This window comes from Bos indicus x Bos taurus, chromosome 14 (assembly GCF_003369695.1).
Source record: "Bos indicus x Bos taurus breed Angus x Brahman F1 hybrid chromosome 14, Bos_hybrid_MaternalHap_v2.0, whole genome shotgun sequence".
Taxonomy (NCBI): domain Eukaryota; kingdom Metazoa; phylum Chordata; class Mammalia; order Artiodactyla; family Bovidae; genus Bos; species Bos indicus x Bos taurus.
Window position 1 is genome coordinate 66,121,069 of NC_040089.1, and position 14,275 is coordinate 66,135,343.

The following is a 14,275-nucleotide window of genomic DNA, read 5'->3' on the forward strand; positions in this document are numbered from 1 at the left end:
TGAGGCTCAGAGAGGCCAAGTGAGGTGCCTAAGATCACAGAGTTGAAGGCAAAACTGGGAGCAAAGCCCAGTTAGCCCAGGGACCTCCCTACGGGTTCACGTGGCCTTAAGAATGGCTCATAGGCTAGGTCACACGGCCCGTTCATGCTCAGCCATTCAGTTGTGTCCAACTCTTTGAGATCCTACAGACTGTAGCCTGCCAGGCTCCTCTGTCCATAGGATTGCTGGGCAAGAATACTGGAGTGGGTTGCTATACCCCTCTCCAGGGGGATCTTCTTGACCCAGGGATCGAACCTGCGTCTCCTGCATTGCAGGTAGATTCTTTACCACTGAGCCACTGGGGAAGCCCCATAGGCCAGGTCACTACTGGGTTAAGTAGGTACTAAGGGCCAATTCCCCCAGCAATAGTCATAGCAAACCAGCCAAGACACTCTGGTTTCCCAGGACCCCAACTTGCTGCCAGGGAGGCACTGTAGCAATGGGGGGCATGGCAACCAGGTGGGGTGAGGTTGGCACTAGCAGACCTGTTGGTAGTACTGAACAAGACAGGAGGGGGAAAACCCTACCAGGGGTGTCTGTTTCACAGGGGCTCCAATAATTCATAACCATTCCCACAACAGAGCAGGCTGGTTGCTCCAGGTCCTAGTGAAAAAAGGACCCCACCTCTCCATACCCTCAAAGAAGAATGGACTCCTCTTCCTTCCCCACAAATGTTCAACAAGCCCAGACTTTCTCAAGAAATCTGGTTCCCAGTGTCAAACGCCCTTGTTGTGTTTGCCACTCCATGTGTAACTGAAGTGCCCTAAGGGAGGGTCAGCAACCATTTTCTATTTAATCCTCATACTCTTCGAGGCTGGAGCCCTGAGTGTGTCAGTGTTACCCCTCATTGCTGAGTCAAGGCACAGAGGCTAAAATGCAGCCGTCACACAGAAGGGCTCCTCGGGGTTGCATCAATGCCTGCACAGTAGCATGTTAATGAGTGTTAAAACTGACAGCACAAATACAGCATTCTTGATTTTTTAAAATTACAACTCTGTAACAAGTCATGCTGTTAAAACATACAAGAAATACCAGTTAAGCCTTCAAGGAGATAACACACAGCCTGTACAGATCACGGCTATCCCAAAGTGCATAACATATCATTTTCTTCGAAGTGAAGCAAGAATTAGCAGGTAGTTCCATTATTTGAACACTAAGACGAGTAGAAATAACAAATCCAAGCGGTAAATACCAATTACTACCTTAGGAGCTACACATCAGCTCGGCATTACAACATGCCCCTCCTTGGTAACAAAGCCAGGAAATGTAGGGGGTTGACAGAAAACACTGGACGATAACCAACATGCATCTATGCAGTAAAGACATGGTGTCACTTCCCAGCCAGCGCTCTCAAAATGCTTATCACATACATTTCGAGAAAAGCATGACCTATATCTTTGTCTCAGTGGCATTGAAAAGAACAACCTTCAAGTGTTGGCAGCGAAGCTGTTCTCAAGCCCACAGCTGGACATAGGTGCTTTGAAGCTTCGTCTGTGTCCTCCAAAGGGGGTTGATGGGTCAGTCTGGCAGCCTGGTGGCCAAAGCTGTCAGCTCATAATCATACTCTCAACTCCAGAAACAGAACAGAAAATTCCCCTGACCCCTTCCCAACTCCTTCCCTGCACCGAATAGTTTCAGGGACCAGAAGAAACTGCTCCATCAAATGTTATCTGACAAGGTTAATCAAAGCCCCACCGAGAGCTCTTGTGACCTGTGTACCTGGTACCTCGGTGCTACTTTGTGGGAAAGGAAGGAAGGGTTCTTTCCCCCTGGATCAGAGTTTCATCTCCATTCTCTGTGGGAATTAACTCCAGTGTTCAAGCCAGCTGGGTTGGTTTCTCGCCCTCTTATCTGAAACCACTGCTTGGAGCCCTCAATGCTATTAGGCTATTCTCATGCTTGGAAGTGACTGAAATTCCAGGATGGGCAAAATAATATTTTATAAGAGTATATATATATATATATATGTACAAAAGATATTAAAAAGACAGTCTCTAAAGCACTTTGGGATTCCCCCAATGAAAGGCACCAGATAAATGCAAGTCATCACCAAAATGAAAAGTCAAGTTTTCCAGCTTTCATATCAGCAAAGAGTAACCACTAGAAGTATCTTTGTTTCAGTGGTAAAAACCTTCCTGTTTAAAAAGAATACTGAGGAGAGTGACTGAGCTATTCAGCCTCCGGCCTTGTTTCCTCTTTTCACAAGTGTTCTGGTCAGTGACTGTGGATACCATGCTCAGTGACCCAATACCATCAGCCTTGGCAAACTGAACAGTCTTCACGAATTTGTACCATCACCTGCCCCAGTGCAGCTGGAGATGATTTCATAAATTCTCTGCCTTCTGGTGCTGCAAACATCAGCCAAAGCCAAGTGCTACATGTGCAAATTCTGAGAAATAACCCTGCTCTTCTGACTTGGTGGCTGGTTGCCCCTAAGGCATCTCACCTTTCCTGATAAACCTTTCCTTACTCTGAGAAATGGAGTAGATGGTAGACCAGGTAGCACTAGGAGGTGGCTGCCTCCCTGCTCCCTACGAGGCTCCAGTATGATGGAGAGATTTGAACTGGGGACCCAAAGGCGTAAGTGACTAGTGCATTCATCCAACAAATGGCCCTCTCTGTGTAGCCATGGCAACTACAAGTACATAAAGCCTCTGACAAGATCCTCACTCTATCTGAAGGGTATGTACTACCTTCAACCAACTAAGAGACAAAATGGACCTTTTTAAGGAAGATCCAAGCCCTGGAGAAAAAGCCTGCCTAACTCCACGTGTGGACCCCTGGATTCTGTAGCCTTTCCAAAGAAGAACAACAACGGAGGCCAACTGGAACACCATCTGATTACCTAGAATATAACAGAGAATGACCCAAGTTAACCCTTCAAAATGCTACATGCTGCTTAACTGAAGAAGAAGGAGGGAGGGCATTTTGGAAAAGGAAAGAGTTCTTAATCTTCAACCCAAGTTTGAAAGTTTAAGGGTCTTTAAAATAGCATCAAGCTTTTCAAGAAGTTTGCAATTATATATGACATTTTATTAACAATGCTTTTTTGTTTTACAACTCTTTCCTTTCTCCTGGCCTCCACCAACCTTCCCAACTCTTTCCTTTCTCCTGGCCTCCACCAACCTTCCCCCCAACAAAAGGCAGCTGAAATGGAAATAAGAACTATAATATTTCCATCCTGGATAAGCCACTTGTCTATATTTTGAGTACACACTTTCATGCCACTGGGTGTCCATGTCATACCAGGAACTCTGGGGTGATTAGAGCATTGTGTGTTACATACCGTATCCTAGAAGCAAAATTATCTAAGTAAACTCTGCTTGGAAATAAAAGCTTTATCTAAGCTTTCAGAGCAGGTAACAAAATTTTCTAAGCTACTGCCCTTGCTAGCAGCCCAACGTTTGCCTCAGAAAGACAATACAACAGTAAACTTGTTAGTTGAGAAAGACAACACGATCTTATTTCTAAACACCTTAAAAAAGAAACATTTCAGAAACATGCTAATAGCTAAGACAGCAAAGTTTGGTCAAATGACCTAGACCAGCAACCTCAGCAAGAAATAAATGTCCCTGCAACCACCCAGGAAAGAATGAGGCCTGATTCTGAAAGATCTTCAAGCATCATGCGATTTGGCCTATGTTTAGCTGAAGTCCCTAGCCCTAATGCATCTATTCTTGGGGAAAATTTCAGTCTTCACTACATGTTTAACAAACTAACATTCTCTAAAGAGCAACATTAAGAGGCGAACAGGGGTGTACATCATTTGAAAGGTGAGCAGGGTACCCATGCAAGTCACAATACAGATCATTGACAAAAACAACTCGCAGACTTGAATCGGTCATGTCTACTTAACTTCACATTCTCTTTGTTTGATATTAAAACTAAATGAAAGCAATGGATAAACAATTGAGATTTTGTTTTCACCTGACTGTGAGCAAAACCTCATCCTATCCTTGCAGGCCCCACAGATGTGTTTCCACAGGACATATTCGTAGGGGCTTTTTTATGGAATTCACATGACAACCTCAGAAACAGGAGCACAAACAACTCAGAGACAGTCCTGGGCCATGAGCACTAGATGAGAGAACACAATGAACAGAGAAATTAGCATTCTAGGTGGTACTCATCCGGCAGAAAGGTGAACATTTTATGCCCACGATGCGAAGACCAGTGAGTGTCATTTCACTGAAAGGTGCAAAGGCATGGTGTCAGACACACCACCCTCTAAAAATGATCCTAAATACTGTAAAAGCAACCTGGGGTGCAGATCCCATGCATTCTCTCCCCTTTGGGGCTGGGCATACTCCTCACACCATAACCCTAGGGTACCTGGACTGTGCCAGGGGCACAGGAGACAGCTCAGCAATGTGGGTTTGAGGATGTCAAGCCCTCCCAGCTAATGTAGGGAATCATTTAAACTTAGTTCGCTTGGCGAGCTCCTGCTCATGTTCGTCAGGCTCGCCATGAGGGATTTAACTTTATGGGCATAATAGTCCCTTAAATTGACAGAAGGGACCTCCTTCATTCCATCTCCGAAGTCACAGCTGCGCATGGCGCTCTCAAGTTGCTTCTGGCGCCGATAAAAGTGGGAGAATTTATTGAAGATCAAGGTGATGGGCAGTACCACCACCAGGATACCTGCCAGGATGCAGGCAGAGGCGGTCAGCTTCCCTGCCGTGGTCCCCGGGACCACATCCCCATACCCTACGGTGGTCATACTGACGGTGGCCCACCACCAGCAGGCAGGGATGGTGGCCAGGCCCTCGTTCTCCTCCTTTTCAATGGTATAGGCCACTACAGAGAAGATGGAAATCCCCACAGAAAGGTAGAGCAGAAGCAGCCCTACTTCCTTGTAGCTGTATTTCAGGGTGGCCCCCAGGGAGCGGAGGCCAGTGGAGTGTCTGGCCAGCTTTAAGATGCGGAAAATCCGCATCAGCCTTAGGACCTGGGCCACCCTGCCCAAGTTGGCCAAGGTAGGCGTGCTCTCCACGACCAGGTTCACCACCAGCGTGATGTAAAAGGGGACGATGGACATGAGGTCAATCAGGTTTAGGGCGTTCTTGAAGAACTTGAGGAAGTCGGGGGCCACGGCAAACCTGGCCACCAGCTCAAAGGTGAACCAGGCGATGCCGAAGTGCTCCACGATTTCGAACCTGGGGTCCTCGCCCGGGTTGCCCTGGCGGTCAGGGATCTGGAAGTCTGGCAGGCTATTGAGACACATGGTGATGATGGACCCCAGAACCACGAGGATGGACAGGACGCTGAAGACCCTGCTCAGGACCGAGTAGCCGGGGTTGTCCAGCGCCAGCCACAGCTGTCTGCGGAAGTTGCCCAGGGGCTGCCCATCGAACTTCGAGGCGTCGTTGTAGAAGGCCAGGATCTCGTCGAAGGAGGACGTGGTGCTCTCCTGGTCGCTCTGCTCGTCCCACTTCTCCTGCTCGGGCTCCACTTTGCGGCCGTGGTAGCTGTAGCTACAGCAGGAGTCAATGAAGAACTCGTTGATGCCCCAGTATTCAATCTCCTGGCTGAAGGAGAAGACGCACAGCTCTGCCATGACGTGAAGCTTGCCGGTGTGGTAGAAGTGCAGCACGTAGGGGAAGAGCTCGGGGTTGCGGTCAAAGTAGAACTCGCGCTGGGCATCGTCGTAGTCGTCGCAGAGCTCCAGAATGGCCTCGCGCGAGTGGCAGAGCAGCAGGCGGCCCAGGCGCGTTTCGGGGAAGCGCAGCAGCGTGTGCGAGCGCAACCGCTTCTTGAAGCCGCCCACGTTGATGCGGATCTCTCCATCCTCGACGTTGGCCTCCGACACGTCCCACAGGCTCTGGCCAGTCATGCTGGAGACGCCCGGCCGCCCGCGCCGCGCGGGGGCGCTACACCTGTAAGCCAAAGCAAGCGCGTCGGGTGAGCGCCCGGCGCTCAGGGCTCGGGCACCCCTTCCTTTGTCCCCATCCGTCTCTAGCGCGCCCAGTTCTCTCCAGCGTGTCTCTGAGTACTGAAGGACACTGGGATGGGAGGACCGTTCTCTGGGCTTTGCCTCCCCGCCTCCCAAAGAAAGGCTTGGAGTTGGGGAGGGTGGGTTATGTTTCTACTAGCATGGCCGCGCCCGCACACCCATCCTGGGGGTTCTGTCGGTCGCTTTCCGCTGCCCGGGGTCGCACCCCAGCAGCTCCGCGAGCTGCTAGCTGACCTTGCCCGTGGGCGGGCCGAGGAGACGCCCCCGCCCTCTCGCCGCAGACAGGCGGGACCAGAGCTGGGATGCGCACCGGCAGGGCTGGGCCGAGATGGGGGGGCGCGTAGCTTCGGGAGGGGGGTGGCGGGGGAATCCACCTCTCGAATCCTTAACCCCAGAACAGGGTAAGGGGGCCGGCCCGGCGTCGCCGGAGTCCAGCCCCCCGAGACTGAAGACCCGTCCTCCGCCCCGGGCTTCCCCCGCCCGCCTGGCGCCGTGCCCCGGAGCCGCGTGCGCCGCGCCTTACCCGGCGGAGCTACCCAGGCTCTCCCTGCGCGTTCTGGAAGCGCTTACCTGCGAGCTCTGGGGCCCGCGGCCGAGGCCGGCGGGAAACTTCCCCGACCTGCAGGCGAGCATCTCTGCGGCCGCCGCTGCCGGCTGGCTGTGCGTGTGCGCGAGGGTGCTCTGAGTGTGTGTGCGCCTGTGTGTGCGCCCGGCGGGCGGGCGGGGTCCGCCGAGCGCCTCCTGTCTCCGGCCGGAGAGGCCGCCGCCGTCCGCAGTTGCGGGAGGCTCACAGGTGGCTGCGTGGCCCCGACGATCGCAGAGCCACCTCCCCCCACCCCCCCGCCCTTTAGATCCGCGCGCCCCTCGGCACCGAGGAGAGACAACGACGCGCGCCGCAGCCCGCGGGATCCGGAGCGGGAGCCGAGCCCGTGCGCCTCTGCGCGGGCCCTGCTCTGGGGCGCGGCGCGGTGGTGCTGAACGGACAGCTCCGCGCCTCCCAGCTCCACGCGAGGCCGCCGCCCGGACTCCGGGAGAGGCTACCGCCTCGGCGTCGCGGAGACCCCTTCGCGCCCGCGGCTCGAGGCCGAGCCAACACCTTTCCCGATCACTCACCTACCTCCCCTGATGACAGGCTGTTATGACCACCCTCTTGCTTCCAGGGCGCAGGCAGGGGGCTGCCTACGGTGACCTTTCCCTACTTGAGTCTCTCGGGCGGAGCCGAGCTGGGGAATGACCGGCGACTCGTGTCCGTCCGGGGGGGAAGGGCGGGACGCGAGGAACTCCAGGTTTCCCCCTTTCAAGGACCTGCTGAAAAGTTTCCTGAGGCTGCGGGGGAAGCGGGGTGGTGAGGAAAGGAATGGGGGAAGAAGGGGGAGAAGCGGGGGGCATGGAAACCCAGGGTCGAGCTAAGCCTAGCTTGCTGGGGCCGGGAGCGCAGGCCCTACCGGCGTGGGAGGGAGTCACGGAGTTCTGTTTGGGAGCTCTGTGTGGGCACTGTGTGTGTGCAGGCCGGGGTGGTGTGCCAGCTTCGGAGGATGGCTGGGAACTGTGTGTGTGTCTGTGTGTATAGACTGAGGAAAGTAGGGCTTTTCACGGTCTGCACAGCGTTAATTAAAAATAGGACCTCTGGGGTAGTGGGGGAAATGTGTACAGTGTGTTGGAACAGGGGAACCTGGGGCTTGTCATTGTGATGTGTGCACACAATGGCAGACTGTGAGCTGTGTGTACAGTGGGCTGTATACAGTGTAGTATTCCGTGGGTCTGTGACCAGGTCCGTGTGCCTAATGAAATGAGAAACGTGTGTATGCGGACACTATGGGGACTTGGAGGTGTGGATCCAGCATAGATGTGCGCAGTACCCATGTCTGCATTCCCCAGGAGACCTGTGGCCCCGATTTGAGCTCTTGGTCTCCTACGATTGTTTCTCAAAGCACTGCCGCTGAGTTAGAGCTGAGAAATGGACCCACAGTCCCTGGGGAGCCCCCTCCCCTTGGTTTCAGCCCCTTGCGCAGTCCCCATTCGACAAGATGGGAAGCACAGCGTGAGCTTAGCAGGGAGCTGGTGGGCTCCAGGTCCCAGGAAAGCCCTCTGGCTCTGGACTCCCAGAGCAGCCACCCTGGCCACTGCAGGCAGCATGTATTTTACTTAGAACACCCAGGTAATGCCACCTCAGCTAGACAGGTGCTCTGTAGAGCTTGAGTGCTCTGGGACTCCTTGGAGGGCCTGGGGTGGACCCTCGAGCTGGTTTCATATGGACTTTCCTGGAACCAAGCCTGGCTTTATATAGATGCGCCCTGTCCCTGTGCTGGCCACCGGCTTCTGGGTATGGGGGAGGGTGTGTGTGTGTGCAAGTGTGTTACCTACAACTAGGGCTCCACACTCATGTTCCTACAGGCTTCTGCAGGCACAGGGATCCCGAGGAGGCAGGCGGGAGGGAGAATAGTGTGGAAAAGGCTATAGTATGAGCTTCCGTTCTCTTTTGTCTGAAGTTTTTAGAGAGGGAGGTGTGTGTGTGTGTGTGAGAGAGAGAGACAGACTAGACAGAGATGGAGAAAGAGACACACACAAATAGAGGGCGAGGGAGAATCTGGTATCTGCTATCTTTGTCTCCATCTCTGTTTCCTTTGGGTCGGTGGTCTTCGGTCTTTTGGGTCTTCCGGGTCTTCCGTCTTGGTCTGCTGGATCTATCACTGGAAGTCTGCAGCTCTCCCCGCACCTGGCCGGGCTGCCGTCTGGGGGGCCCCTGGGTCTCTTTTATCCCCAAAGGAGTGCTGCTGAGAGTGCACAAGCCCTTGCTGAGGGTGTGTTTGTGTAAATGCACGCATGATCAGTGTGTTGGCGCTGTGTTTCCACCCCCTCCCTCCTCTGAGTTGGTGGCAGCTGTGAGACCCTCCCCCCTTTCTGAAGGCACCCTTAGCAGCAATGTCTGTGACTCTCTCTGCCTTCTTCCCATCCCCTCACTGTGCCCTGCCTGGTTCCTGGCCGCCCGGAAGCTCACAGCCTTGCTTCTGCTTCACCACCACGTGTCTGCGTGGCTTCTGCAGCACGGGCCCCGCTCCTGGCCACTCCCATGGCGTTGGCCTCGCCTCTGACTCTTCTCCTAGTTGAGCTTAAAGCATAAATCACCTTTTCTATCTGAAGGGTCCCTCTGCCCCAGAAGCTCTTGGGTTTGATGACTATGTGGCTCTCCTCCCTCCCCTGCTCTATTTATTTGCCTGCCTCCTTGTGTTCTGTCTGCTTTTGTTCTTTGCTCATTCCTTCTTCCTTTGTGATCGTGGGAGATTTCACCCAGGGAGAGAGAGCACCCTCCCCCCGACCCCTGCCACCTCCCACCTTCTGGTTCTCTTTGTTTCTCCCACACCCATGGCCACCCACCTGCCTGCAGACACCAGGGCTCTGCCAGGCCCCCAGAGTGCCCACCAGCTCCACGATGGGGTCCACAAGCCTCTTTTCTGCCTCTGCTCTGACCAGCCTCCCTCTGCCCCCATCTTAGCATCTTCCTTCCCTCTCTGCCTCTCCCTGGTCTCCTTCAGCAGCTGACTGAAACAGGCCCCAGCCCCTCAGGGGCCCCATGTCCGTTCCTGTCCTTTGTCAGCCTTTCCTGGGATCAAGGACAAGGCCCCACGCCCGCCCTCCCTTGAATGGGAATATGAACTTGGTGCCCCAAGGAGAAGCTGGGGTCTGGGGCACATCAGTTATTTCTTGCTAAGGCTGCGGCAGAGGCTCTGGGTCTGACAGCCGCCTTTGCAAAGGGTTAAGTGTGTACGACAGGCAGAGCCACTGGTTTATTTCCCAATCACTGAGCTGAAGAGAAATGGAGTCATCTCCCTCCTTCTGTGCCTGGGAAGCTGGCTGTGTTTATGGTTTATTTAGAGGCCTGAGCCCTGATCTTAAAATATGGCTGCTTACTCCAGGCACCCACAAGGCCTGGCCCTGGGTTGGCCTACTTGGGGAATCCTGGAGAGGTGGCAGGATGGGGGAAGGTGCCCCGGGAAAGGGACAGAGGGGGCCCCAGGCAGCAGCCCAGATCCCCTGCACCTGGGCGATTGTTATCTCTGCCTCCTCTGCCAACACTGATCTGTCGGTGGAGCCCACACATCTCAGAGTCGGCTTCTTTCTCTGACAGGCGAGGGGGCTGCCCTGGCAGCTTGGCTGAGGGGGCTGGGCTGTCTGACCTACATTCCCCAACGTGGAGGAGCCGAGCGCATCCCCACCTCGCCGGAGTGGACTGATCACAGGCCTCCATCCTGCTTCCCACCAGCCACCCTTCCCATCCCAGCCAGAGTGTCTCTTAGAAACTCAAATCAGGTCCTGCCAGTCCCTCCTGAAAACCTCCCAAGGGCTTCCCACAGAACTGAGCGTAAGAGACATGCCCTCCCCGAGTTCCAAGATCCCCCAGGATGCGCCCCCTACCCGGCAGACTTCAGCCCTTGGCTTCTTCTACATCAAGGACACCCCAGCCCCAGGCCCCTTGGCTGCCTCCACAGGGCCTTTGCACCTGCTGTTCCCGCTGCTTGCCCCAGCACCTTCACAGGGCAGGCGCCTTCTTGTCACTCGGGTCTCAATTTCAACGTCACCACCAGAGAAGCCTGGCTGCCCCATCTAAGCGGATGCCTCAGTCAGTTCCTACCATTTTCCCTGCAGTGCTCATATTAAGCAGTTATTCAATATGTGATTGCGTGATGGATATGAATGAGGCTCCATCTTCTGTTTCACGTTAGCCTGTGCCTCCTCTTCTTCCTCCAGTGGGATCAGGACAGCAGCTAGAGGGGAAAGAATTACTGTGCCTGGGGCTGTGGCCCGGATCTCCCAGGCTCCAGGGTGCTCTCCCAGGCAATTGATTAGTCTAATGGATCTCATTCCTGGCTGCACATTGGAATCACTTGAGATTTTAAAATAGCTGATGCCCTGGATGCCTTGGGCCTCCACCCACGCCAATTAAATCATGATCCCTGGTGCTGGACCCATGGAGTCAGGGTTTTCTCTAAGCGCCCCCTGGCCCCAAATGATCACAGTGTGGAGCCTGGAACTGAGACTCAGCTTGCGCAGCCTGTCTTTAGGGCTTTGGCACAGAGCTGTGTGCCTGAGTGCAGCCCCGTGATCCACACCGAGGGCAGGGGCTATGTCTGAGCTCAGTAAGCACCCACTCCTATCCTGACTTTAGGGTACATGCCTGTCTGAAGTCAGGAGCACTGTAAAGGCTGGGGGGCTTTTTCACCGCCTGCCCTCAATTCCTGTCTCCTGCAGGTCTCCCGGCGACGGCACCTCTCAGAATCTGGCTCCTTCCCTTCCTTGGATTTAGGGTGGAAAAGGGCACAGAGAAGCTGCTGGGAGCAGAGGCTGAACAGAAGAGGGAAGCAGGCGGGGAGACTTGCTCTGGGAAAGTGGGACTGAGGCTTGGGAAGGAGGGTGTGGTGGGGGGGCTGGTGGGGGAGACTGAGAGAAAGTTGGGAAATGATGGATTTTAGGAAGTTTTGCTGCATTATGAATGCAATGCCTCATTAAGTGTTTTCTCAAGAGGCAACAGCAAATTTTCATATAGCTGTTGCATCGTTTTTGGATGCCAGACTGAATTTATGCCCTGCAAGTCCTTGCCTAGGCTATTTGGCTTTCTTCCCAGAGACCACCCTCCTCTCCTCTTACAGCTCCCATCCCCTAGGTCCCCCAGGAGGATGACAAGGGAATGAACATTGATTTGAAGGGCTCCTCTCTGAGTCCCTTATTGCAAAGGGGAGCAGATGTCCCCGAGCTGGTGTGTCCAGACCCTGCTCCTGAAGGGTTGGGACATCAAGGTCATAGCTCTTGGGCCTGCTGCTCCAAGTCCCATCTCCATGGGAGGCTCTCCCTATGAGCCCCCCTCTGGGTACTGCTCCTTTGGGGGGCCCTTCACTGTGTTCCCCAGAACATCCTGGAGCAAGGCTGGAGAAAAGAAGATGAACTCGATTCAATTTGGAATTAAGGTCGCCACCAGGGAAATTCACAAAAGAACAGCACGTCTCCTAGTCTCACTCTTGCCTGGGGTCTGGCCGTCTTTCGTCTCTACACTAGGCCCTCCTCAAAGCCCATCGTGTGGAGCCAGAGCCCTAGGGCCTAGGGAACTCCCTCTCTGTCTGCCTCAGGCATGTTGCTTCTGCTGTCCCTCCTCTCCTGACCCTTCTCTGGGTGACTGACCGCCTGGACTAAAGCCCCCAGCCCCTCCTACTAGCCCTCCTCTCCGGGCCCAAGGTAGGGAATACCATATCAGGAGCATTTACCTCAAGGCCCTCAGGCAGTGAAGCATCTCAGCAACCATCCACCAGGGCGGGTGGCCAAAGAAGATGAAGATAGTGGTGAAAATGAAGCTGAGAGGGATGAGGGTAAGGGTAGCGACAGAGGGAGGCCTGGTGCAGAACAAGTGCTCAAAACATTAACCGTGACTAGTACCAGCTGCTGAGTGCTCGTGATGTGATCGGCCTCATGCTAAGCTCTCCGCTTGCCTCCTGCTCTCCTCCCCTTGGGTACCATTATTAACCTTATTTTACTGATGCCCATAAAGTGAGGTGTTTAGACTCAAACATGTCTCTCTGGTTCCAAAGTCTGGCCTCTTAATGATCTCAAGTGCAGGGTAATTGCTGTAACCAGACCTCCCAATCCCAGTTGTCTTTTTTTTGTATGCCTGCTCATGCTCAGTCATGTCTGACTCTTTGCAACCCTATGGACTGTAGCTCTCTAGGCTCCTTTGTCCATGGGATTCCCCAGGCAAGAATACTGGAGTGGGTTGCCATTTCCTTCTCCAGGGGGTCTCCCCAACCCAGGGATCGAACCTGCATCTCCAGCATCTCCTGCGTTGGCAGGTGGGTTCTTCACCACTGGGCCATCTGGGCCAATCCCACTATCTTCAGTTAGTAAAGGTGTCATTTCTCATTCATATTATTGTTCAATGGGGTGTTTGGGAGCAGCTTTCCACCTGGTGATGTCTAGAACCCAGGTTCCTTCTATCTTGAGCTCTGTCAGTTTCTAGGGCCTTGGAATCCTTCCCCGGATCGTCTACATCCAGATGGGAGATGAAGAAAGAGCTTGGATGATGGCATGAGACGTTTCCGAGGCCAGGTCTGGAAGGGCAGACTTCACTCCTGCCACTTTCCTTTGGCCAGAACTCAGCCTCTGGCCCCATATAACCTGGAGAGGTGGAGGAAATTTCCGGAAGAAGAGAATTTGGGGGCATCAGCACTCCCGTTCCTGTAGGGGTAACAGATGCTGGTGGCCACCCTGCGTTCATTTCTCCCAAGGTGGGAGGAGGGAACACAGGAGTGTCCCCACCCACTCCTCACCACGGGGTGTGACTGAAGACTTCCCTAGCTGGAAGGACTTCAGGCCACGGGCCCAGCGGAGCCCTGAGCTGGAACTGAGATGGTCAGATGAGACTTTGTTGCCCTTTTCTCAGAATGGTGTTTTCAGCCCTGAACCACATCACAGGTCTGAGGAAGGGTCAAGCCCAGTTCTTGAATGCAAGCAGTGGAGAATCAGGCAAAAGAACCATGGAATACAAGATATTAAATAGGTCAAGACTCTGGGCCAGAAACCCAGCCTGGAAGCTGCAGAGGCTGGAAGCCTTCTCCCTTCCTCTTCCTTTGATCTCCACTTCTTCCCTAGGCTGAGAACTTGGGGGGAGTCTCTCAGGGAAAGATTCTCTTTCTTCCCTGGCCAGTTTGTCCTTTACCATAGCCAACTGTCTACACTAGGACACATTCCCACCCTCCCCGCACCTCTCCCAAAGCTTCCCACAGCTTAGAGGCGCTCACAGCAGCCCACAGCCCTTCACTCTTCTGGGAAAGTGACACCCACCCAACTACCCATCCATCGCCATTGATGGATCCATCCATCCACCCACTTTCCCATCCCTCTGTGGGCTCCTGTTTCCATGGTTACTCCAGGGCCTGATTCTGCTCTGGGTTTGCTAAGAGATTCTTCACTCTAGGCTGTTCCTATGACATCTTTACTGCTGGACTCAACCCTGGATAGCCAATGGGGTCCCATCCTTCTTGCAGTTCTCCCTATCTGTTCAGATCACACATTGCTTACACATCAGCCCGTCAAGGTGATCAGCTTCCTGGATTTAAAATAAAAATTAAAAGCTCTCCAGTATTTTAACAGAGAGGTGCCCTGGAAATACAGTGTCGGGGAGGCTGCCAGAGGCAACCAAGTCGGAGTTGCCAGGGGTAGGTAGCACCCCTCCCCTTATGATAATAATGGAAGTAACATTTGTTGGTCACTTCCTTAAGCCAGGCACCCTTCTAAGGGTTT

At 53.9% G+C, this 14,275-nt stretch overlaps 1 protein-coding gene across 2 annotated transcripts; it reads right to left on the minus strand.

Moving 5' to 3' along the window:
- Positions 1–945: 945 nt before the first annotated feature.
- KCNS2 (potassium voltage-gated channel modifier subfamily S member 2) lies at positions 946–7,515 on the minus strand. Of its 2 annotated transcripts, none has more exons than XM_027561462.1 (2): positions 7,110–7,515; positions 946–5,915 (listed from the first exon to the last, which is right to left on the minus strand). In XM_027561462.1, exon 2 carries the CDS (start codon positions 5,870–5,872, stop codon positions 4,439–4,441), a length of 1,434 nt encoding a protein of 477 aa, XP_027417263.1. In that variant the 5' UTR covers positions 5,873–5,915; positions 7,110–7,515; the 3' UTR covers positions 946–4,438. The 2 variants fall into 2 exon arrangements, with proteins under 2 accessions (XP_027417263.1, XP_027417262.1); XM_027561461.1 differs by lacking the exon at positions 7,110–7,515 and adding an exon at positions 6,563–6,781.
- Between the last annotated feature and the right edge of the window lie 6,760 nt (positions 7,516–14,275).